At 39.5% G+C, this 25,523-nt stretch overlaps 1 protein-coding gene and 1 pseudogene across 2 annotated transcripts in view; both read right to left on the bottom strand.

The window, feature by feature from the left end:
* The window catches only part of LOC311620775 (neurofilament light polypeptide-like), a 1,158,328-nt pseudogene that overhangs the window by 611,937 nt on the left and 520,868 nt on the right, over positions 1-25,523 (bottom strand). The gene's annotated exons all lie outside the window — the stretch shown is intronic.
* On the bottom strand, positions 10,343-12,243 carry LOC311615634 (E3 ubiquitin-protein ligase makorin-2-like). Its single transcript, XM_084870943.1, is given in 2 exon segments — positions 10,343-11,232; positions 11,234-12,243. Coding segments are annotated over 2 exon segments (1,245 nt in total). The 5' UTR covers positions 12,194-12,243; the 3' UTR covers positions 10,343-10,947.

Here is a 25,523-nt window from a genome sequence, read left to right as displayed (position 1 = left end):
GTGGTTTCGGGTTCAATTTCTGATCAAGGGCACATACTGGTTTTCAGGTTTGTTCCCTGGCCCTGGTTGGAGTGTGTGTGGGAGGCAAAAAATTGATGTGTCTCTCTCACATCTCACATCAATGTTTCTCTCTCTCTTTTGCTCTCTCTCTCTCCCCCTTCTACCCCTTCCCTCCTTTCCATTCTATCTAAAAATCAATGAAAAAAAATATCCTTGAGTGAGGACTAACAACAACAACAACAACAGAATAGAGTATATTGTGAAAACATGGTTTATTTGCAAAGAAGTTCTGAAATGTTGTAGTATTTATTAGGTATGGCTTCTTTTGTAAAAATCAGAAACCCATACATCTTTCTTCTTATCATCTAATCAAGTATGTAAGAACATTGTACAATACCTTTAAAAAACAAGATTTGATATTTAGCTGCATGTTCAGCAGAAGTAATGAATTGAAGCCTTCTGCAGTTCAGGCATGGACAATTGTTCACGAACCTACAAAGACTTCTTGTTACAAAAATAATTAAATGTGTAATGATTATACCTTTCATTTGTGTAGGACATTTTATAGATAACTCACTATTAACAGGCATTTATTAAGGCAATGTGTGCACTCTGCTTTTAAAACTATAAATAGGCTTTCCTATGAGAGCTTATTATTCCCCTAAATGGAAGAGTTAAAGGAGACAAAGATTGAGCATTGCTAGTATGTGTGCTGTCTGCCTGGGCTATTAGTATATTGTGAAGGGATTAAACCTTTGAATAGATTATACTTTTTAAAAAATAATATATATATATATATATATATATATATATATATATATATATATATTATTGATTTTTTGCAGAGAGGAAGAGAGAGGGATAGAGAGTTAGAAACATCGATGAGAGAGAATCACCGATCAGCTGCCTCTTGCACACCCCTTAGTGGGGATTTGCCTGCAACCAAGGTACATGCCCTTGACCAGAATCAAACCCAGGACATTTCAGTCCCCAGGCCGACGCTCTATCCACTGAGCCAAACCGGTTTCGGCCTGAATGGGTTATACTTTTGATATATAGGACTCACATCCAACAATGTTCAATTATTTGCCATGTCAGCAAGGTGGAATCATATTTACATTTAAAAGATGCCCTCTCTAATGGCTTTAAAACATGGCAAACCAATTTTTTTCATACTCTTTCATTAAAAGGTGAGGTCTTTTAATGAAAGAGTCCTCTTTCTTTAAATCAGGGACCTGTGACTGCTCAATTGATAGAATGCAGCAAAAGTGACACTGTGCTGGTCCCTGACCCAGGCTTCAAGAAACTGTTAGCTTCTACTTCCTTTTCCATGGAGTACTTGCTCTGGCAAACCAGTCATTCTGCCAGCAGAAAGCCTAAGCCTCTAGTGTAACTCTAGGAGGATGCCCAAGCCTCCGTTGTAAAGCTCTAGCTGAACTTCTGTATAATAGCCAGAGATAAGACAGCCATCCTGAAAGTGATCTTCTAACCTTCAGCTAAGCTGGCCTTGAAGACACAATGTGGAGTACAAATTAGCTATCTTTGTCAATTCTGCCCAAATTACAGATTTGTAAACAAAATAAAAATGATTATTGTTTCTAACGCACTAAAGTTTGAGATAATTTTTACACAATGGGAAACATGCTATACGGAAATGGCAATATTTCAGTTCTCTTATTTTCAGTGCAGCAAAAGCATTCTTTTAAATCTCAACCCTTGGTGCTACTAGCTTGCAAAGGAAGAAACTGACCACACCAGGTTTCTGGGGAAGGTTCCCAGAGCTTACAAATTTGGAGGGAACTCTACCTGTTATGGAATGACGAACCACACTCTAGTCTAATATACTGAGCATCTACTAAGTGCCAGACATTTGCAGCTCCAAGGGAGCCAGCTTTGCTGTTTTTAGTTTTGCTGCTAATTCTCCATGGGGTGCTTGGCAGATTATTCTGTACTAGTGAATTCCACTTCCTCATCTGTAAAATGAAAGGGTTTGGATAAATATTCTCTCAAGTCCTTCAGCTCTAATATAATGTTACTTGTGACTTTAAAACTTTAGCTGCTCCACTGGAAAACCCAAGTGTTTATTGCCCCCCAAAGGACTCTTCCCCTCATTTTTTGAAAATTATTTCTTTTGTAGAGAGTATTTCACTTCTAAAAAGGGTTAAAAGCAAAGCTCACCAGGTTTAGATGATGATGCTCTTTAACTGAAGACAATTCTCCAATCTAAACTTAAAACCACAAACAAAAAAGACCTAGAAGCTGAGATGAGAAAGTTCTAATGGACAAGTGAAAATGGGGCCAATAATATTTTCCTCATAGGTTATTTAAAAGTGATAACACATGTAAGACCTAGATTTTAGGGTCTAACATCTAGCAGACACCAAGCAAATGTTGTTCTTTTATTCTTGAAAGCAACCTAGACCAGTTATTTAAAATGTAAAAGTTAGGTCATAGAATTGCATGAAATATTTCCCTATTTCTAGCTTTTAGTGCCTTAAATTTCCCACATTAAAAGATTGTTATTTATTATATTGTACTTCTTTTGTATATTGGCTGTCTAGTTTTTTATTTTACTAAATTTATCACTTTTTTTTTTTTTTTTAAAAACTAAGAAATCATTCTCCTCAAGAATGCAAGCCAGGTGTGTGTGATGAAAAACTTATTCTAAGAAAATGCCTTGGAGAGATGAACTGTGGTGTGACATTTTATAAAATTCATAAAATGGCTTTGCAGTATTCTTATTTTCTCTTTTGTTAATTCTCATCCAAAGATATTTTTTTCCATTGATTTTTTTTAAGAGAGAGAGAAACATCAAAGTTAGAGAGATACATTGATTGGTTGCCTCCCTTAGGCAACCCAACCAAGTTTGGGGATCAAACATGCAACCCAAATATGTGTCCTTGATGGGGATTTGAACCCTAGATCCTTTGGTGCATGCGCCAACATTCTAACCACTGAGAAACACTGGCCAGGGCAGCAGTATTCTTATATCAGACACATTTTAATTAACTATTGTTATTGTTATTATAACTAATAAATGTACTAGTTACCCATTACTGTGTAACAAAACATTCCAAAACATGTTTAAAAGAACAATAAATATTTATTACCTCAATTTCTGTGGATCAGAAACTCAGGAATGGCTTAGTTAGATGTTTATGACTTGGCTTTCCCATCTGATTCTGGACAGGAAGTCAGTCAGGGCTGCAGTCTTCTGAAAGCTTGGCTGGGGCGGGAGATTTACTTCTACTGGTTAATTCAAGGTCAGGAAGTTGGTGCTGGCTATTATTAGAAGACATCAGTTCCTTACCATGCAGATCTGTCCATTAGGCTAGTGTGGTGTCCTTAGGACATGGTATGTGACTCCTTCCAGGAGCTTAAGGAGGAAGTTACAATGTCTTTTATGACATAGCCTTGTAAGTCCACCTCTGCCATTTTGCAATATCTTATTAATAACACAGGTATGTTTTATTCAATTTGGAAGAGGACCATCTGAGGACTCGATAACTGGGAATAATTGTGGACCACTTGGATGATAGTTACTATGTCAAGATTTTGGCTTAGGCTCTTGCCTCTTATCACTCTGTTCTTCATGGACAAACCCATTTATATTCATAGATTTATATACCACTTTTAAGTCTATTACCCCTAAATGTATAAGCTCAGATTTCTCTTCTGTACTTTAGACCTCAGTGCATAATACCTATCAGATATTCATTTTATCAATTGGCATTTCCTGAGTAGCCACTAGGAACCAGGCTTTAAAATAGTTTGGGTAAATAAAACAGGCATCCTGCCCTCATGGAGATTACAGTTTAGAGAAGCAGGAGGAAAATAAGTATATAGAGAAAATATTTACAGCTTTTGGAAAGTATCAAACAAATATACTGCTTGATAATGGGGTGAGTGGTAAGGAAGGAGAGGGTTAGTTACATTAGATGCAGTGGACAAAGAAGAACTCTTTGAAGAAGTGACATTTAAGCTGTGGCTAGAGTGATGATGTAAAAAAAACTGAGAAACTTAATTAAAATGTGTCCAATATAAGAATACTTCAGCCCTGAGCAATATTTCTCAGTGGGTAAGAAACTGCTTCAGGCATGGAGAACAGCAAATGCAAAGGCTCCAGTCGTGGGAAGTCACAGAATGATCTAGAAAATGTCAGATCTATTGTGGCTGGAGCACTATAAGTGAGAGACAGTATGGCAAGAGATAAAGTTGGTGAGGTAGGCAGGGACTAGACCACTTGTGTCCTTGTAGTCTAGGGCCTTGCAATGCATGTGATGGTATTTGAGTACAGTAAGAAGACAGGTTTTAAGCAAGGTCTAGTTATGTGGTACCGTGTTTCCCTGAAAATAAGACATCCTCCGAAAATAAGACCTAGAGCAACTTTGGGAGAAAAAATTAATATAAGACACTGTCTTATTTTTGGGGAAACAGGGTATATATAATATAAAAAGTCCATATGATTGCTTCTCAGCCTTTTGGCTAAGATCAAGTGTAGTATCTGTTCTTATAAGTTTAATATCTGATATGTCCTCTATCTGAGGAAAATATATTAAATGGATTTTTGGAGCAGGGAGATGGAATAGGAGCTTGCTCCATCCACTGCACGCACTGACCCCTATTGCAGTACCTTTTGGAAAAGTTCACCAAAAAACCCCAAACCAAACCAAAATAAACAAACAAACAAAAAAAAAAACACCACAAAAAAGTCCATATGTAAGTTCATTATCCTCTTCTCCAACTCCAAATTGCTAGTTCTCTAAAGCTTTCTGCATCACTGAATAGTAGCAGCATCCAGCTGTTGTAAAGAGTGCAGGATTTAGCCTGGCCTGTTTGAATCCAGGCTTTACAACTCACTAGCAAGGAGATCATGAAAGTGTTATTTACTTTGATTTCTAGTGTCTTCCCATTGAAAGTGGGAACTCTGGTAAGGATTACATTGTCTGGCATCTGGTATTTGAAACAAGTAGCTGTGATAACTATTTTCTTTAAATAGTAAAATTGAGTCCTTAGAGGTATTCTCAATTCATGTTCCTTACCTTACTTATACACAGACTACCAAATCCTATTTTCATGGCTAGCAATGTAGAATGCAGAATCTGGTGCTCTCACTATGGAGCAAAAAATTTACAGGCTGAGCCACACACTAAAACATGGCATAAATCATGAGAGAAAAATTTGAGATTAGTATTACTCTTCTTTCTCCCCAAATTGGCTTAAAACTCTTGTTTCTAGTCTTGGAAGTAGCTAGGTTCATTGTGGCCAGGCTCTGAGCATAAGGCCTTGTTAGAAGCCCAGACTTTCATGAACCACCAGATAGTAAGTCCAGATGCCTACACCCAGTATTCCTTTTTCATTGCGTTCTATTCAGAATAATAGTTCCCAAGGATTTATGTCAAAAACCTGATTCAAATAGGGACACAATAGGTCCCCATCTCTTGGAGATATACAATTGTGAACAGCTAAATCACTATGAAAATTTGATCAGTGATGTTTAACTCAGCATTTCCAAACATATTTGACCATAGAACTCTCCATTCTTATCCACAAAATACATATTAAAGCTTCCCCTCATTTTGGGAAACTCCATTTGAAGCTGATGTCACATTCTCTAGATTTGCATCTCCCTCCTGTTATTTCAAGTGCTTTCAGTCTTGGGTAAGTAGAATACTTTCTTAACCCTAGTTTTTCCTTAATCCTACCTGATTATATTATTTCCACATGTTCTGTTTATCTTTCCTTCACTGCCACAACCAGCCATGCCTGTCTTTCTGTTCATGTTCTTTCTGGCCTCCAGATTTATTGGTAACATTAAGTCTTGATTCTTATTGGTATCACTGAAAGGAATTGACTTCTAGGCCAATTGGCTGTGAGAGTCAGCTGTGTCTACCCTGGGAGAACTTCTGTGCTGGAGACACCCTTATGGGACAAGACTAGCAAAATTGCAAAAGCCTCTGAACTCAGCTTGGATGAGGCAGAGTTTCAGGGCGGAGCAGACAGCCTTGGTTTACCATCAGCCCTGCCCTATGGGGCCCCTAGGTCTCAGTATCTCTTGGTAATCCCAGTAAGCACCTCTGAGAGAAAGCCGTCCTCGGGTTTTCCTGCTGCCAGATAGTCCAGTTTCTCCCCAAATGTGTCTGAGTTCCCAGAAACTCGCCTGGAACTGGAGTTCAGTGCATTCAGAAGCTTCCGTCTTCCTCCCATTTTAGAAAGCCAGCTACTCAGTCAGCCACCTGTGCAGTCAGTTGCCCTTCCTCTCCACATGTATGTCTCCGTATCTAAGTCTTTTGCAGCTCCTCTGAGTCTCAATGTGCTTTCCTCTTTCCTTCTAGTAGAATTTCCATTCAGTCAGCTTTCCTATTGTTCTGGATGGTGTCTGTTTTGTCTTTTAGTTGTTTTGATATTGTTGTACGAGGCGGTTTAGGTGTTTACCTATGCTGCCATATTGGTTTCTCCCTGTGAGCATTTTCATACCCTTAGTAACATCAACACTCTTGATGGCCTCTTTATGTTTAAAAATTATGCTATTCATAGATTTCACCACACCATAGTTGGTAGCCAGATCAGATAGGCAAACACCTCTTATATAGTTTACAATTTTTTTTATTAATGCCCTATCATTGTTCTCACAACTTTCCTTTTCATTTTGCTGCTATCACTAACCTTCTAGGACCTATGATGACTTATTATATGTCCTTAATAATAATAAGCAGCAACAAAAGCAAAAAGAAAATATTGATAGCACAATTTCCAATTAACAACTTGAGGTTTGCAGTAAACTGACGTATACTTGTGCATTCTCTTCTTTGTGGCTTAAGAGACATGTGACTGATCATACAGATATCAGCATGAAAAGGTTGTTGTAGTCAAGAACTGAAGTTTTGTTTGAAAATTGAGATGAGACATTTATTTCCGTGAATAACTTTTCAAGAACTGAATTGTCCAAGATAGGAGACATTCAAGAAATGAGGTTTGATTGTTAATTTCACACATATAGCATTATATTAGTTTTACGTGTACAACATAATGATTGACATATGTAGATATTGTGAAATGACCATCACAGTAAGTCTAGTTAACATCTATCACAGATTGTTACAATATTTTTCTTGTGATAAGAACTTTTAAGATCACTCTCTTAGCAACTTTCAAATACATAGTACAGTATTATTAACTACTAGAGGCCTGGTGCACGAAATTCATGCATGTGGGGTGGGTGTCCCTCAGCCCAGCCTGCACCCTCTCCAATCTGGGACCCCTCAAAGGATGTTTGACTGCCCATTTAGGTCAGATACTGGTGGGATTGGGCCTAAATGGGCAGTTGAACATATCTCTCACAATCCAGGACTGCTGGCTCCCAACCACTCACTTGCCTGTCTTCCTGATTTCCCCTAACCATTTCTGCCTGCCAGCTTGATCACTCCTAATCACTCCCCTGCCTGCCTGATTGATGTCTAAATGCTCCACTGCTGGCCCCATTGCCCCTAACTGCCTTCCTCTGCCAGACTGGTCAACCCTAACTGCCCTCCCCTGACAACTTGGTCACCCCTTATTGTCCTCCCCCACAGGCCTGGTTGCCCCTAACTGTCCTTCCCTGCTGGCCCAGTCATCCCCAACTATCCTCCCTTGCCAGCCTGGTCACCCACAACTGCCCTCTCATGCAGGTCTAGTCACCCCTAACTGTCCTCCCTGCAATCCTGGTCACCCCCAACTGTCCTCCCCTGCAGGCCTTGTTGCCCCCAATTGCTTTTCCCTGAAGGCCTGGTTCCCCCACAACTGCCCTCCTCTTCTGGCCCAGTCACTCCAAACTGCCTCCCCTGCAGGCCTGATCATCCACAACTCTTCTCCCCTTCTGGTTCTTGTGGTGTCCATCTTTTGTTCACATGGCGGCACCCATCTTGACCACATGGGGGTGGCTAACTTGTGTGTTGGAGTGATGGTCAATTTTCATTTTACTCTTTTATTAGATAGGATAATGATCATTCTGTACATTACATCCTCATGATTTACTTATTTTATAATTGGAAAGTTTGTACCTTTTGACCATCTTAACTTATTTCATCCACCTCTTCACTTCCTGCCTTTGGCAACTATCAACCTATTCTCTGTATCTATAAGTTTTATTTTATTTTATACTTTTTAAAGATTATACATATAAGTGAGATCACATGGTATTTATCTTTTTCTCTCTGACTTATTTCACTTAGCCTAATGCCCTCAAGTTTCATCCATGTTGTTATAAATGGTAAGATTTCATTCTTTTTTTATGGATCATCCCTTTTTTTTTTTTTTACAGATGAATGATGTCTATCTATCTATCTATCTATCTATCTATCTATCTATCTATAATCTATCATATATCTATATATCTATCATCTATAGTCTATCTATTTATATATCATCTACCTACCTACATATATATCATATTTTCTTTTCCCACTTATCCATAGATAAACACTTAGGTTGCTCCCATGACCTGGCTAATGTAAAAGGAACTATTATATTAGTGTTTTTCAAAGTCTATTTTCTTATGACTTCAGAAGAGATATTGTCTATAGAAAATTAGAGGTGTTTAGCATTAAATTTAATTTTAGTTGTTACTTTCCACATCTCCTAATCAGACATGCTTTTACATTACCCTTAATGGAACATGTGAGTACAGATGTACCTGAGAAATATTGTGGGTTTGATTCCAGACCACTGCAATATATCAGTCAGCAGCCCTCAACATTGAATTATTTGTCCCCCCCCCCCAGTGCATATAAAACTTATGTTCACACTATAGTGCAGTCTATTAAGTGTGCAAAAACATATGTCTAAAATACAATGTGGATCCTTTAATTTAAAATACATTATTGTTAAAAAAATGCTAATAATTATCTGAGCCTTCAATTACTCATAATGTTCTTGTTGGTCTTGCCTCAATGTTGAGGGCTGCTGACTGATTAGGGTTGTGATTGCTGAAAGTTGGGGTGGCTGAGGCAATTTCTTAAAATATGAAGTTTTCCACATCATTTGACTCTTCCTTTCATAAATGATCCTCTGTATTTTGTAATGCTTTTTGATAGCATTTTCCCCAAAGTTGAACTTCTTTCGTAATTGCAGTTATCTCTCCCTAATCTTTTCACTACTTTCTCAACTAAGTTTATGTAATATTCTAAAAATTTTGTCATTTCAATAATATTCACAGTATATTCTCTAAGATTAGATTACATCTTAAGAAACAATTTTCTTAACTCATTCATAAAAAGCAACTCCTCTTCTATTAAAGTTTTATCATGAGATTGCAATAATTCAGTCACATCTTCAGACTCCACTTCTAATTCTAGTTCTCTGAACATTTCTACTGCATCTACAATTACTTCCTCCACTGAAGTCTTGAACACCTCAGAGTTGATACACCATTATAGATGCCATTGAGAAAATCTGTAATTTGAATTACAAATATTCTTAATGGCATCTATAATGGTGTATCCTTTCCAGAAGATTTTCAATTCACTTTGCCTAAGTCCATCAAATGAGTCACTATCTATGGCAACTATAGCCTTATGAAATGGATTTCTTTCCTTTTTGAAGTCATGAATATTTTTATTAAAAATACAGAATCTCAATAATAATACCAAATATTGGTGAGGATTTAGAGCAATTGTAATTCTTATACTTTGCTGGTGAAATGAAAAATGGTTTAGCCCTTTGGAAAACAGTTTGACAGTTTCTTATAAAATTATGAATACACTTACCAAATATCTCAGCACATCTACTCTCAAATTTTTTGGGAAAATGAAAACCTGTGTTCATACAATGACTTGTATGTGAATGTTTTCTAGCAGTTTTATTTTTTATTTTTATTTTCTCTGCTAGGAATGAATTTAATTCAGCCTTTGCCTGTGTTGTCACCCTTCACTAAAGAGTTAACTATAAAAATTATGCATAAAGCACTCTAAACTCAGGTAAGAATAGACCTTTTTTTTCTACCCACACTTTAATGCATTTTACAAAATATTTTATATCTATAACTGTTTATAAAAATAGGTAAATTCAGGCTTAGAGTGAGTTTGTTCTGATTCACAACATTATGCTCCTTCCATTAAAATCACAGTGATAAAAAGACATGCTTAGGAACACTGATGGGTCTGGACCAGTTTTTTTTACAAGTAAGACTAGATAGGTTGGGCAGGAGGCACATACAAGAGCACATGTGTACCAAGCCCACAGGGGAGAGCTAAGGCCATGTTTCCCTGGAGGCACATGTGTAAGGTTTCCTCCAATCGTGGCTACAACACTAACCAGAAATGAGGGGCTATACTCCTGATCTACCACCTCACACTTCCTGCTACTTTAAGAGGCCCCCTTACAAGGAAGAAGGTTTATAGTTCGCTTACTGACTATATAGCAGTGAGACTCCTGCTCTCATTTGGGGCACTAAGGTGTGCAGTGCCCATTTTTTGTTTCTGGAAAAGCCCTGTATATATCAGGTTTTGACCACACACGAAGTCTTATGGAAATTCACTATAAGGAATCATTTTTAGGGATGAAGAATCCTTTGGTAAGAAAAAGAAATCTGCTTTAGGGGCAACTGAAAGTTGACTAGTTTCTAGGGAGCTAAAGCTCATGAAGGATAGGAGCCAAGTTTGTTTTAAAAGCAATCAATCAAAACTCCATCTGGCTGTTTAGCTAGTCCCCCATCCCTCCCACCCCCCAAGGAACTTGAGGTGCAACTAAGATATCAGCTATAAAGTAGTGATTCCATATACTTGTTAACTTTACACCCTTCACTTTTCTCATGGCTGTAATAATGGAGAATGGATGAGAGCCCAGGTTAAAACAATCCCACTCAAATCCAAGCCACACACTACCTGGGGCTGCAGTAAAGGAAGCTCTGCATACCCTACTTGGGAAAGGCTCTGCTGGCGGAGCCCAAGATGCAGGAGCAACCATCTATCTTCAGGGTTCTGACAACTCCACTCCAGACAGGTGCATGAAGAGGTCCCTGAGCTCTGTCATATCAACATCTTCAGTGTTGGGGACATGCTGGCTTTCTCGGTTCTCGATGAAATCCCAGAGGCGCACTGAATTGAAGAACCTCACAGTGCCTTCTGAACTGAGCTGTTTCCGAGGTTTCTCAGGCTCTGCTAGCTGCCCATCAGGAAAAGCGTGGCGGTAAAGATATTTGTTTCCAAATGGGCAGGTCCCTTTGCCTTGATCAACGTACTTACACCCTTTTTTTCCCCATTCCTTGTTTGAAAGCTTCAATCAACTCGTTCTTTTTATTCTGATTTTCTACCCAATACACACTTGGAATTACAAACTCTGATATCACCTGGCATTCTGGACAAGACTTAATGATTGTGTTCTCAAACTGCTTGGCACACCTCCACTGTCGGATGCAGGACAAGCAGTACGTGTGATTGCAGTTGGGGAGAATCCCAAATCTCCTCTCAGAGGCAGACGCCTTCTCAAGGATCACTTCCATGCAGACACTGCACACTTTGTCCTGGCTTGCCTGGAAGGCGAAGGCCTTTTCCATCTTGTGTTCCAATGTTGACATGCAGATCTTCTCATGAGCTTTCCTCTGCTCTGGGTCGAAGGGATGCAGGACTTGGAGCCTGCAGATTTCACACATTTCCCCATGCAGGTAGACACAGGCATCCCCAAAGCTGCACGCCCCAGCAGCTGCATAGGGGCGCAGCTGCTCCTCGCTGCTGTAGGAGCTGCTGTCTTCTAAGTCATCAAGGCCACTCCATATTGCATCAAGATAGGAATTCGCCCTCATCTCTGGGCTACTCTGGGCGTCACTGCCTCCTGGATTATTCCCACTTGGGCAAGCCTTTTCTTTATCCATGTCATTGAGATTTCGGTCTCTAAGTACCAATGTTCTTTTCTCACGTTTCCCAGGCTCGTGTAAGTTAGTTTTCACAATAGGCGCCGTGAGGTCGGAAGGAGGGTGAGGACTGTGGAAGCCCGGGGAGGGCACACTGTGGGGCATGGAGCCCACAGCACCACCAGCTGCAGCAGAGAGCCTTGTGTGATCATATCTGCAATGAGTTCCATAGGCACAGTAGCCCTTCTGATAGTACTTGCAGATGGTGGATGGCTTGCTGTTTTCCAAGTCATGTGAGAACGGGCATTGGTTTCCTTTCCGACACATACCATGCATAAAATACCTGCAAGTGACCTGTTTGGTGCTCATTGTGGTCGGGATTGAGGGCCGTGGTCGTCCTAACACCTCCTCTTAGTCTGGCCACCCAGCAGTTTTATTTTTATTTATAAATTTTATTTTTATTGATTTCAAAGAGGAAGTGAGAGGGAGAGAGAGAGAAACATCAATGATGAGAAAGAATCATTGATTGGCTGCCCCCTGCACGACCCCTAGTGGGGATGGAGCCAGCAGCCCGGGCATGTGCCCTTGACCAGAATTGAACCCGGGACCCTTCAATCTGCAGGCTGACACTCTATCCACTGAGTCAAACCAGCTAGGGTTAGCAGTTTTATTTGTAACTACACCAAACTGGAAATAAGCCAAATGTCCTTCAGCTAGGGCATGGATAAAAATAAAAAAAATTGTGGTACATTTCACAATGGGGTATTACTCAACCAGTAAAAGAACTATTTATTCATGCAACAAAATGGATGAATCATATATATATATAATTATTATTTTCTTAATAATGTCTTTATTTTTCAACTACAGTTGATGTAGATTACTATAATACTTTTGGGTGTATACCTCAATCATTAGACATTACTTAACTTACTGAGTGATGATACCAATAAATCTCACACTCATCTGACATCATGCACAGTTATTAGAAAATTATATTATTGACTATATTCCCTATGCTGTATTTTATATCCTCATGACTATTCTGTAGCTACCAATTTGAACTTCTTAATCCCTTCACCTTTCTCATCCTTCCCCCCAAATGTTCCTCCCATCTGGCAACCATCAGCTCACAGTCTATGGAGCTCCCTTATAGGTAACTGTTTTTTTTCTTCCTGCCTTTAGGATGATCTCTTTGTCTTTAACCTTGCCAGTGTTTTGGTGTAGCCCTCTCTTGGATTCTCTTGGGGCCACCAGACTTAAGCTGTAAAGTGATGCAGATGACTGCTATTTGTGCTGTGCCTGGGGCCTTTTGAGAGGTACAAGGCAGGATGAGGCCAGATGCTACTTGCTTGAGAGATTTTAGAAAAATCTAAAACATGAATCATCATGCCATTTGTATGGAAAAGCCATTGGAAACAACTTGGGTGGGCCCAAAAGTTGGGTGAAGTTGAGCCTCAGGAAATCACCAGGGTAGAGAAAACAGTGTGAGTCAGGTTAATAGAGTCTCAGATATGGCACCTGCCTGTGGGCTCTGTGTAGGGAGGGCTGATCAATGGCCTCTGCCAGCACTTCTGTCTGGGAGAAAGCCCATTCCACCCCCCACCTCCCCAGCTCTTGTTGTGATGCTGGAAAATTCAATTCCTCCACCTATGCCTTTACATCTGTTGGCCCAGCGGTGGAGCACAGAGGGAGTGAATCCCAGAAAATCTGTGAACTGGCTTTTTAAGAGGGACTGCCTAGGACTCCAGCAGCTCTCCATCTTCCTCAGGCTCAACCAGTGCTTGTTTTTACAGCCAGATATTATGGGGAATTATCTTCCTGACACTGGAACCCTGGCTTGGAGGTCTGTTTTGGGACTGGGACCCCTCACTCAGGGGCACCTTTCTATCTGAGATATCCTTCCTGGTTTTTATCTGCTACATGTGGATATGTGACCAGCCCACTCATTGTTTCTGTTTCTCTTACCAGACTTTATGTGGCTTCTTCTTTAATTTCCTTGTTGTAGGAGTTCCATTCAGCCAGATTTTACGCAGGTCTGAATGATGATTGTTCTGTAGTTTAGTTATAGTTTTGATTTAACAAAATATATTTCTTTAAAAAAACAGATTTGAAAGTTCAAATCAAAATTTGATCAATGCACTTGAGAATGGATGTTATATTAACAGACATGAATACAACATTAAATCTCACTGTATTTTTTCCATCAGAGTTCTTGAGTGACCAGATGAATTGTCCATTAACAGTAATATTTTGAAAGGGATCTTTTTTCTGAGCACTAAGTCTTAACAGTAGGCTTAAAATATTAGTAAACAATGAAACAGGTGTACCATGATCCAGGCTTCATTGTTCCATTTATAAAGCACACAAAGAGTAGGTTTAGACTATGTATATACACAATTACTTGTATATTTGTTGGGAATGATATAATGTGCTATCATTTTCAAGTTTATGTACACTTTAAACATTATGGATAATTATGGGTTGAAAGACATCATTTTCTTGTATAGAATTAATTTTAAGCTTCAATAACTAGGTAAGAGATTTTGGAAGCTGGAGCAAGGAATTTATATATTGTTTAAAATCATACAGGAGAGGAACCAAGATAGGAACATAGGTTAAATACCAATGCTTGTTGCCTCCCATAACCACATAAAAATTACAACTGAAAAACAAAACAACCATAATTCAGAACTTCCTGAAATCTGGCTGAATGGAAGTTCTTCAACTAGAGAAATAAAGAAAATACATTGAGACTGGCAGGAGGGGCAGAGATGCAGAACAGGCTGGTATGACACCCATCTGTGGTGTGTTTTTAATAGGGAGAAATATCTCCAGTGAGGAGCAAAGGTCCCAGTCCCACACCAGATCTTCCAGCCCAGGGTTCCAGAGCTGGGAAGAGAAGTCCCTGTAACTTCAGGATATAAAATCCAGTGGGGATTGTGGCTGAATTACATGGAAGCTGCTGTAGACTCAGGCAGTCCCTCTTAAAGGACTGGCACATGAATGTACACAGTCCTGCTCCCTCTGAGTTCCAGCACTAGGCAGTGGCATTGGGGTAACCAGGGATATATGGGGAGGAATTGGATTGTCTGACATTGGGGCAGGAATGTGGGGGTTACTTTCTTCCAGGCAGGGCTCCTCACAGTGATCACTGATCTTGTGCTGGAACTTCCCCCAATGCAGAACTGACTGACAGTCATATTTGAGTTTCTATCAGCTTGGTTAACACTGTACACCCTGCTTTAGTGATTCCCTGAGACCCTGCCCTAGACAATTTGCAGCCCCACCCAAGCTATTTACAGTGGCTTTTCCATATGAATGGCTTATTCTGGCTCAGGCTTTAGATTTTGCTAAAATCTCCCAAATAAGAAGCATCTGACATTAGCATGCTCTATACCCATCAATAAGAGGCCAAAGACCAAGTACTAGCAGCAGCTTACCTTGCTTCACAGTTTGTCCTCTCACGAACACTTCTAAGCCCAATACAAATAGTAACCATCTGCAGATTACTCTGTAGCTCCTTCTGGGTGGCCTGAGGCAGTGGCTGACTTTTCATACCCTAGGAGGTCCCAGAGCACCTGGTATACAGCTTCAGACATAGAAGATTACAACTCTACACATCCACAAGTGACACACCCAAGGGTAAACTCAATGAGCACCAAAGCCCCATTGAAGCAAGTCCTGCTTCATAGGGGTGTCTCCTATACAGCTGTTCTTCCACTATAGTCACATCTGGTCCTCCCAGCCAATTGGCCTGGAGGTCAACACCTCCTAGTGATTCCAACAGCAATTAAGGCTCAACTACAACAAGACTGTGTACACAGCCCACACCAGGGTGCATCTAGAGTGTCCAGCTTGGGTGACTCGGGAGGCTGAGCCACTATTGCTGGAGATGTTAGTACTTTAAATACAGTATGGGCCCTACAGGACACTAATAATTCCTGGAAACAGCAGTTCTACCTAGTACATTTAAGCCTATTCTTGCAAATTCCCCTAAAGATTCTGTTTTTTAAAATAAATTCTCTAAGTCATCCTGTTTAAGGATTTTCCCATGTAAGATCTCTCAAACTTTAAATCAATGTGCTCCTCATATCAAAGGAGAGTGAACGCATAAACACTTGGGATATGAAGGTGTTTAAAGAAGATTGCTCAGGGTTAAACTAATTCTATTGGAAAATTGTTTTATTTACTTGGAAACTAAAACTCAATTTAATTCAAAAGATCAATGAAAATGGAAAATCACTGTGAAAATCTTACCCATACATGGCAGTAATGATGGCATAGCACTAATCTAGAGAATAGCTAATCCCTTTTAATGAATGGCACACAAATAAATGCATTCCAAACAGAACTTTTTATGTACTATATGTCTATCTTTCATTGTTTCATGGTAATTTCATAATGAGGCATTTTACAAATGAAGCTGTCCTATACAATATAGACACACACACACACACACACACACACACACATTGAATTTTGAGTGTAACTCTAAGTTCATTACTAAAATCCACTCAAGAGAATATCCTTCTTAACTAGGCATTCTGTGAGTATACAACTCACAGAATGCCTTATATATATTTCATTGAGATATATAATCAAGGATTCTGAACAAAGATGAATACAATTATATAAATCACCTTCATGCAAATGGCAATTTTGGATGGAAGTGAGAATGCCTGTTTCTTAACCACAGTTTATTCATTTTTCCTGGTATTCCTGGGAGTACTGACACAAGATGTTGGTTGTAAAAATTAATAGTGTGTCATAAAAGATATATTCTTGGGAGTTGTCCTTTTCCTTTGCAGTTATTTTTCTTTTTATGAAAAAAATATATTTTATTGATTTTTCACAGAGAGGAAGGGATAGAGAGCGAAAAACATCAATGAGAGAGATACATTGACCAGCTGCCTCCTGCACACCCCCCACCGGGGATGTGCCTGCAACCAATGTACATGCCCTTGACCGGAATCAAACCTGGGACCCTTGAGTCTGCAGACTGATGCTCTATCCACTGAGCCAACCAGTTTAGGCTCTGCAGTTATTTTTCAAGATTTTTGTAATTGTGACTGCTGTAAAACTATTCCTAAAGTTATTTCAGTCTGCATTAACTATCAATGTATTAGAGTATTTCAATGTATGTATCCAAGTTATGGAAATTGTTATTTTATAAACTATAATTTTTCTTAATATGATTAAGAAACTTTTGCTGGAGATGTTAGTACTTTCAATATTTTACTAAGGCATATATATTTAGAGTCTGCATTGACTGCCTTAGAGATTATTTAACATGAAACATTTTAAAAATAGTTTTTTATTTTTCAATTACAGTTATGTACATTATATTAATTTCAGATGTTCAATCCAATGACTAGACATTTCTATAACTTATGAAGTGATCACCCCAATACATCTTATACCCATCTAACACCATACATAGTTATTACAGTATTGTTGATCATATTCCCTATGCAAATTTGTACTTCTTAATCCCTTTACCTTTTATACCCATTGCCCCAAACTCCCTCCTATTTGGAAACCTTCAAATTGTTCTATGAATCTATGAGTCTGTTTGCTCATTTAAATATATATATATATATATATATATATATATATATATATATATATATATATATATTGGTGTGTGTGTGTGTGTGTGTGTGTGTGTGTGTGTGTGTGTGTGTAGATTCCACATATAAGTGAAATCATTTGGCATTTGTCTTTCTTTGACTTATTTAATTCTGCACAATACTCTCTATGTCTATCTATGTTGTTTCAAATGGCAAAATTTCACTTTTTTATGGCTAAGTCATATTTCATTGTGTATATGTACCACTTTTTCTTTATCCATTCATATGTTGATGGACTCTCAGGTTGTTTCCATATCTTGCTATTGTAAATGACACTGCAACAATAAAAAAAAAGGATGCATAGGTCTTTTTGATTTAGTGTTTTTTGGTTTCTTCAGGTAAATACCCATAAATGGTATTACTGGGTCCTTCTTTGTCTCTTGTTATAGACTTTGTTTTAAAGTCAATTTTGTCTTGTATAAGTATTGCTACTGCAGATTTCTTTTTCCCATGTTAATTTTTATGAAATATCTCTTTCCATCCCTTTACTTTCACCTTTGTGTGTCTTTCAATCTGAAGTGAGTCTCTTGTAGACAGTCTTGTTTCTTATCAATTCAGTCACCATATGCCTTTTGATTGGAGCATTTAAGTCATTTTCATTTAAAGAAATTGTTGATAGATATGTATTGATTGCCATTTTATTATTCATATTTTTAAAAATTTTCTTCTTAAAGAAGACCCTTTATCATATTTTGTAATATTTGTTTGGTGGTGATAAACTTTTGCTTTTTCTTGCCTGGGAATCTCTTTATCTGTCCTTTGATTCTAAATGATAGCTTTGCTGGGTAGAATAATTTTGGTTGTAGGTCTTTGCTTTTTATCAGCTTTAATATTTTGTGCCAATTTCTTTTGGCCAGGAAAGTTTCCATTGAGAAAATCAGCTGACTTTATTATGGGATCTCTCTTGTAAGTAACTAACTGGTTTTCTCTTGTTGCTTCTGCAGTTTTATTCTGCTCTTTGATTTGGGACATGTTTCTTTGTCTCCTCATTTTGACATCTCTGTGTTTGTTTTTATGTTTTATGTAGAGCTGCTATGTCTCTTGGTCTTGGTAGAGTGACCTTATGTAGTAGGTGTTCTGTAGGGCCCAGTGGCACAGCCTCCCAGGTCACCCAAGCTGTATGCTCCATGTTCGCCCTCCCTCCTCTTATGGGCTGTGTACATCCTTCTGTTGCAGTTGAGCCTGTCATGTTGGCATGTCATTAGGGGGCATTTATCCCCAGAAAGACCAGTTCTGAGGACTTGTCACAACTACTGTGGAGTATCTGCTAGGCAGTGGCCAATCCCATGGAGTAGGGCTCGCTTCAGCAAGCCCTGGTACTTACTGAGTCCTTCTCTTGATTGTGCCTTTTTGGAGGTGGTTAAGTGTTAGGCAGTTACACAGACATGAGAAGAGGAAGGATGAGGGTCACCAGGGAAGAAATCCCTGGGAGCCTAGCAATGGACATTGTAGGGTGGGACCTTGCCCCCAGGGTGAATTTTCCTCTCCTAGTATATTGCTGGTTATGTGGTTTGGATTCCCTGATCTTTCCTTCCTACAGATAACATCTAAGCCTCAGTTGTATTTCATCTCCAGGCCTAGAAAAGCAATAAAACCTATTACAGTTGCGTTGGTTCTGGTGCTGGCCAATCAATCAGTGAGGCCACAACCCTAAAAGGATACACCTGGAAACATGCTGAATATTGTTAAGATCTTCCCCTGGAACATCTCCTAAAATCTACACCCTTAAAACCTTTAGGATGTAGGGCCTAGTGTGCTCTCCCTCCTGGGAATACACCCACTCCTTTCCCTTCCCCCTCCACCACTCTCTCCCACCCCCAGGTGCATTACCATTAACATCCTCACTTCCAAGCTTCAGGGCCCTCCCTTACGTATATCCTTGTTTGCTAAGCCCATTTCTTCTAAGAATTATTTCTTCTACCTTGGTAATTTATTAAATAAATGTTCTCTTCCAGTTTGGGTCTTGGATTTGAATTCTTTCCTAGCCAGAACTCAACTACTGAAGTTGTTGAACCAAGGTCCAGTAGAACTCCACTGGTCTAATACTTGGTGCTGTTCCCACCACCTACAACAGTTTGGTGGTCCTCTCATGTGGTGTGAATCTGGCCACCTGGTGCGCTGGCTCCGGGGCCTCCTGGCAGGTGCAGGCCAAATCAACTGCCATTGGTGTCCTGTTTGGGGCCGTTCAGAATGAGCTACAGAGTGCTCTGAAGATAGCTGCTACTTGTGCTGGGCTTAGAGGTACCTGGGAGAGGTCAAATTGTGAACCAAGGCTGTCTGTCTCTGGAGCCACTTATTGATAGGTACAGAATATGCTGAGACCAGGTCCTTCTTGTTTGAGAGATTTTAAGAAAGTGGGCAGCTTGAGTCAAAATAGGCCATCAGTATGGAAATGCCACTGGAAACAGCTTGGGTGGGCCAGCAAGTTGAGAGGAGCAGGGTCTCAGGGAATCAACCAAGCTGGGTGAATAGTGTAAGCCAGTTTGACAGAGTCTCAGATATGACACCCACCTCTTGGCTTTGTAAGGGGAGGCCGAAGCAAGGAAACAATTGCTTTTTCTTATCTGGGAATTTCTATCTGTCATTTGATTCTAAATGATAGCTTTGCTGGGTAGAATAATTTTGGTTGTAGGTCCTTGTCCTGATGTCAGACAATGCAGTTCTGCTCTTTATATCTCTGGTTCCTCTCAAGCTGCTTCCCTAGTGCTGGAGCTCAAAATGAGTGATTTTTAGTAAGTCCATGTGTGGGCCCTTTAAGAGGATCAGCTGGGACTTTAGCAGCTCTCCATCTCCCACTGGTGAGCCACAATTTCCATTAATTTTCACAGCCAAATTATACTATTATAGTATAGTTTGATATCAGAGAGCATGATGCCTCCTACTTTGTTCTTCCCATTTTTATTTTTTCAAGATTGCTATGGCTACTCAGGATCTTTTATGGTTTCATATAAATTTTAGGAATATTTGTTCTACTTCTATGAAAAATACTATTGGTATATTGTTAGCAGGTCTTTTACATTCTTGGTTAAATTAAAAAAAAAAAAGCCCAACATATTTTTTTACTGATTTCAGAGAAGAAGGGAGAGGGAGAGGGAGAGAAGAAGAAGAAGAAGAAGAAGAAGAAGAAGAAGAAGAAGAAGAAGAAGAAGAAGAAGAAGAAGAAGAAGAAGAAGAAGAAGAAGAAGAAGAAGAAAAAAAAGAAGAGAGACAGAGAGAGAGAGAGAGAGAGAGAGAGAGAGAGAGAGAGAGAGAGAAACATCAATGATGAGAGAGAATCATTGATTAGCTGCCTCCTCCTGCATGGCCCTACTGGGGATTGAGCCTGAAACCTGGGCTTGAGCCATTGACTGGAATAGAACCTGGGACTCTTCAGTTCATAGGTTGATGCTCTAGCCACTGAGCCAAACAAGCTAAGGCTCCTTGGATAAGTTTATTCTGAGGTATTTCTTTTTGGATGTAATTGTATATGGGATTGCTTTCTTAATTTCTCTTTTTGATAATTGTTATTGGTGTAGACAAAGAAAACTACTTTAAGAATATTAATTCCATATCCTATTACTTTTCTGAAGTATCAGTTCTAATGTTTTTTTTTTTTTTTTTTTTTTTTTTTTTTTGTGTGTGTGTGTGTGTGTGTGTATTCTTAATGGATCTTTGCATATAGTATTATGCCATCTGCAAATAATGACAGTTTTACTTTTTAATTTGGCTTTTATTTATTTATTTAAAAATTTTCAACTATGTTTTTACTTTACCAATGGACAATTACATTCTACTTTAAAATCCAAGAAGCATTTTTCAAAGATTCAGCCAAAAGAAGGCACGAGGCACATGCAGATGATGTAGACTATAAAGAGTCTTTGAGATTGCTTGAACTTTCTACTGATGTTCTTAAGCAACTATAAGTAGATATTCATGCTACAAAGATGCAAAGAGTGAGATTTACAGAATTTCCTGTGTGAATGCTTTGGGCTTCTGCTGTGCCCTTATCTGCCATGTTCTTTATCTTTTATGCTCCAAGGTAATTTCCTTTTCTTGTATAATTGATATGGTGAGAACTTCCAATATTATCTTAGACTAGAGGCCCGGTGCACGAAATTCATGCACGGGGCGGGTGGGAGGGAAGGGGGAGTTGTCCCTCAGCCCAGCCTGCACGCTCTCCAATCTGGGACCCCTCGAGGAATGTGCAACATCCCACTCACAATCCAGGACTGCTGGCTCCCAACTGCTCACCTGCCTGCCTTCCTGATTGCCTCCAACCATTTCTGCCTGCCAGCCTGATCACCCCCTAACCACTATCCTGCCAGACTGATTGATGCCTAACTGCTCCCCTGCCAGCCTGTTTGCCCCTAACTGCCCTCCCCTGCAGGCCTGGTCATCCCTAACTGCCTTCCCCTGCAGGCTTGATCTCCCACAACTGCCCCCCTTGCAGGCATGGTCCCTTCCAACTGCCCTCCCCTGCTGGCCATCTTGTGTCCACATGGGGGCAGCCATCTTGAGCATTGGAGCAATGGTCAATCTGCATATTACTCTTTTATTAGATAGGATAGAGGCCTGGTGCAAGGGTGGGGGCCAGCTGGTTTGCCCTGAAGGGTGTCCCGGATCAGGGTGGGGGTTCCCTTGGGGTGTGGGATGGCCTGGGCGAGTGGCCTATGGTGGTTTGCAGGCTGGCCATGCCCCTCGGCAACCCAAGCAGAGGCCCTGATATCTGGGGTTTATTTATCTTCTACAATTGAAACTTTGTAGCCTGGAGTGGAGCCAAGCCTTCTGCTTGCTCCGTGGCAGCAGCCATTTCTGTTGGGGTTTATGTATCTTCTATAATTGAAACTTTGTAGCCTTAAGTGGAGGCCTGGGCCAGCCAGGGTGTTCAGAAAGCTTGGCTTCCTCTATTGCCGGGGCAACCTTAGTCTCCTGCTCTTTCCAGCTCTGTGGCTGCAGCCATTTCTGTTTGGATTTATGTATCTTCTATCATTGAAACTTTGCAGCCTTGAGTGGAGGCCTAGGCCAGCAAGGGCAGATGAAAAGCTTGGCTTCCTCCATTGCCAGGGAAACCCAAGCCTCCCTACTACTCTCTGTGACCGTAGCCATCTTAGTTGGGTTTATTTTCACATTTGCTCCTGATTGACTGGTCGGGTGTGGCTTGTAGGTATAGCGGATTGATGGTTAATTTGCATATTACTCTTTTATTATGTAGGGTAATAAAAGGCTAATATGCAAATCGACCTACCTGTGGAATGACATGTTGCTATGATGAGCACTGATCACCAGGGGGCAGACACTCAACACAGAAACTGCCTCCTAGTGGCCATTGCACTCCCACAGGAGGAATGCTGCTCAGCCAGAAGCCCTAAGCCAGGCTCACAGCTGGTGAGCGTAGTAGTGGTGGCGGGAGCCTCTCATGCCTCCACGCTAGAGCTAAGGATGTCCGACTGCTGGTTTAGGTCCACTTCTCAGTGCGAGAAGGCCTAAGCCACCAGTGAGACATCCTCTGATGGCTCCCAGACTGTGAGAGGGCATAGGCCAGGCTGAGGGACTGCCCTGAATGCACGAATTTTGTGCACTGGGTGTCTAGTATTAAATAAAAGAGGTGTAAGTGCATGTATTTTTTCTAGTTTCTTGTTCATGATCTTAAGGAAAATGCTTTTAGCTTTTCCACATTGAGTATGCCATTAATGCTGCTACCACAGTGAGAGAATTCCTATTCTGAAAACAAGGAGAAAAACACCACTTATCTTGCACCCACTGGAAGCCAGGAATTATGGTAAGTGTTTTAAGTGTATTATTACCTCTCAGCTAACAGCAGTTTTAGATGTAAAGGTTGGGCAAATGTGTAATTTCCCCATGTTCACAGAGTGCTAAGATTCATACTTATGCTGCCTGACTTCAAAGCCCATGCTTGTTCCATTGCACTATACTTCTAGGAGGTGCTCTAAAGGAAAATGCAGTATTTCTAGGTTAAATTCATGGCTGGTAGGGTATGAACAATTTTCTGCCTGAGGAATTCAGGACTGAGAAGTAGGGGGTGGTAGAGGAGAATGATAAGAAGTGGACAGAGGGATAAGTGTGGTAGGGGGTAGATGAGAATGCCATAGGGTTTTTTTTTTTTTGTACCACAATTTTACCCAGAACAATTCCTGATTGTAAGAATATCTTTACCAGCAAGTGTTAGCTTTATAATATGTTTGTTTATATGGTGAGAGTTCTTATATATAGGACAGTACTACAACTGTTACATCAGACATAAAAATACAATCATATCTATAGTCGGAATTTTATAAGAAATTAGATATTAAATACCACATTAAGCCAAAATATAAAATCTCATTCTATAGCAACTGGTGAAAGATATCATTAGAGATTACACTAGAAAAAAATATAGTCAGTCATCTGAAGTCATTTGACCTTACCAATTTGCTTTCGTAATAAGAAGAATCTGTTCTTTTGCTTAAGAATAAGTGGTGAATGTCAAATCTAAATGTTATCATATCACTACTCATATAAATTCCTTCACTTGTCAGTTATAAATTAATTGATCACCAAGACAGTTAGATCTCATGATACTTACTTAATAGAGAAAAACAAGAGATAGCAAGTATGTTTAATAATCTCATTCTGTTAGTTAATGAAAAGTAAATGTTATAAGTAGCATATTTTAGTTCTATAGCCAATTTAGAAATCATTGGTTTAGTGTTTAGTATTTACTTTTGCTTAAGAAAACTATGAAATGTAGACAGCCTATTGAACTCCTGATTGGAAGGGTGTTTTTTTTATTTACAAAAGTGACTAATATGACATTGACATTAATAGATTCTTAATTTTCTTTTCGTATTAGTCAAGTCACATTATGGCCAGTACATTGCTTTAAAAAGAGAAGAGTAAAATATTTCTAATATAAAAGCAACTAAAAGCTAAGTGTGATTTTTTTTTCCTTAACTCTATTCACCCTCCAGCCCAGCTGCTACAACTTCAGGTTCAGATATTCATGAAATAGCAATTTAACAGGATTTGAAAAGACAGAGACAAGTTTTATAAGCCAAATGAAGGAGGCCTGCAGCTAAGAATTATCTTCATGTAAAAAATCAGAAGGAAGGCAGGTGAAACAGAGCCAATTTAAGCTGGGTTTGTGTAGCTTCAATTAAGTCATTTCTTTCTGTATCTGTTTTTCCTCATTTCTGAAGCAATAATTACCATCTTACTATCTTGAAAGAAATTTAATAACCAGCTTCTAAGAATTTCCTTTAGCCTCATTTTGCAATTTGAAAAATTATGGAATTGTATTAGTCACTCTTCTAAGTTTGGTTTTAGCTTTAAATTCTATGACTCCAAGAGGTCAGAAATTATTCCCATTAAACTTAAAGATATTTTATCCAGAATGCTCCTGGCTAAGTACAACTATTTTATCTACACAGAATAAGCATTTAACTTTACACAAACATAATATTAGTATGGATTTCTTTAGGTGTCCAAGGAAATGAATCATCTGACTGACAAATTTTGATGGAAATTCAAGAAATGGAAAGGCCAGGACCACAAAGACCTATCTAGAGAGAGGAGAACCATGTACCTTGGCAACATCAAGAATACTTTCTTCATGGTAGATGCTCATCAGAGATGGTAAACTTTCATGGAAAGTAGGGGTGGAGAACATCAGTGCAAGAAGGAGAGGTAACTCCAAAAAGGGAAATCTGTGCAACATTGAAAAGTATCATATTATTTAGTCCCAAAATATTCTCTATTATAAGCGTTTATAAGAGTATCTCTTCAAAAATGAAATGTGTTATTATATATAAGGTGTGAAGCTGGGAGTCATCATTCTATAGGAGTTACTTAAAGCCAAGAATGTTTATGAAAATGCCACAGGGGAGTGTAAGTTAGGAAAGATGAGGTCCCAGGGAAAGCCTGGGGGTGGGGTAGGGAATGGAGATGGAAGAGTCACTAAAACATGTCAGGGGACTGCCAGAGAGGCTTGCTATTTGAAGGTAGATATGGGTTGGCTGGTTTGGCACATAGGAGTTGGAATACATCACTGACTGTCATTAGGACCCTGGCTTAGCTCTCTCTTTGCCTAA

The sequence above is a fragment of the Pipistrellus hanaki genome (assembly GCF_964339955.1).
Source record: "Pipistrellus hanaki genome assembly, chromosome: 1".
Classification (NCBI taxonomy): domain Eukaryota; kingdom Metazoa; phylum Chordata; class Mammalia; order Chiroptera; family Vespertilionidae; genus Pipistrellus; species Pipistrellus hanaki.
Note: the sequence above shows the minus strand (reverse complement) of the source record. Positions and strands in the feature narration are given on the sequence as shown.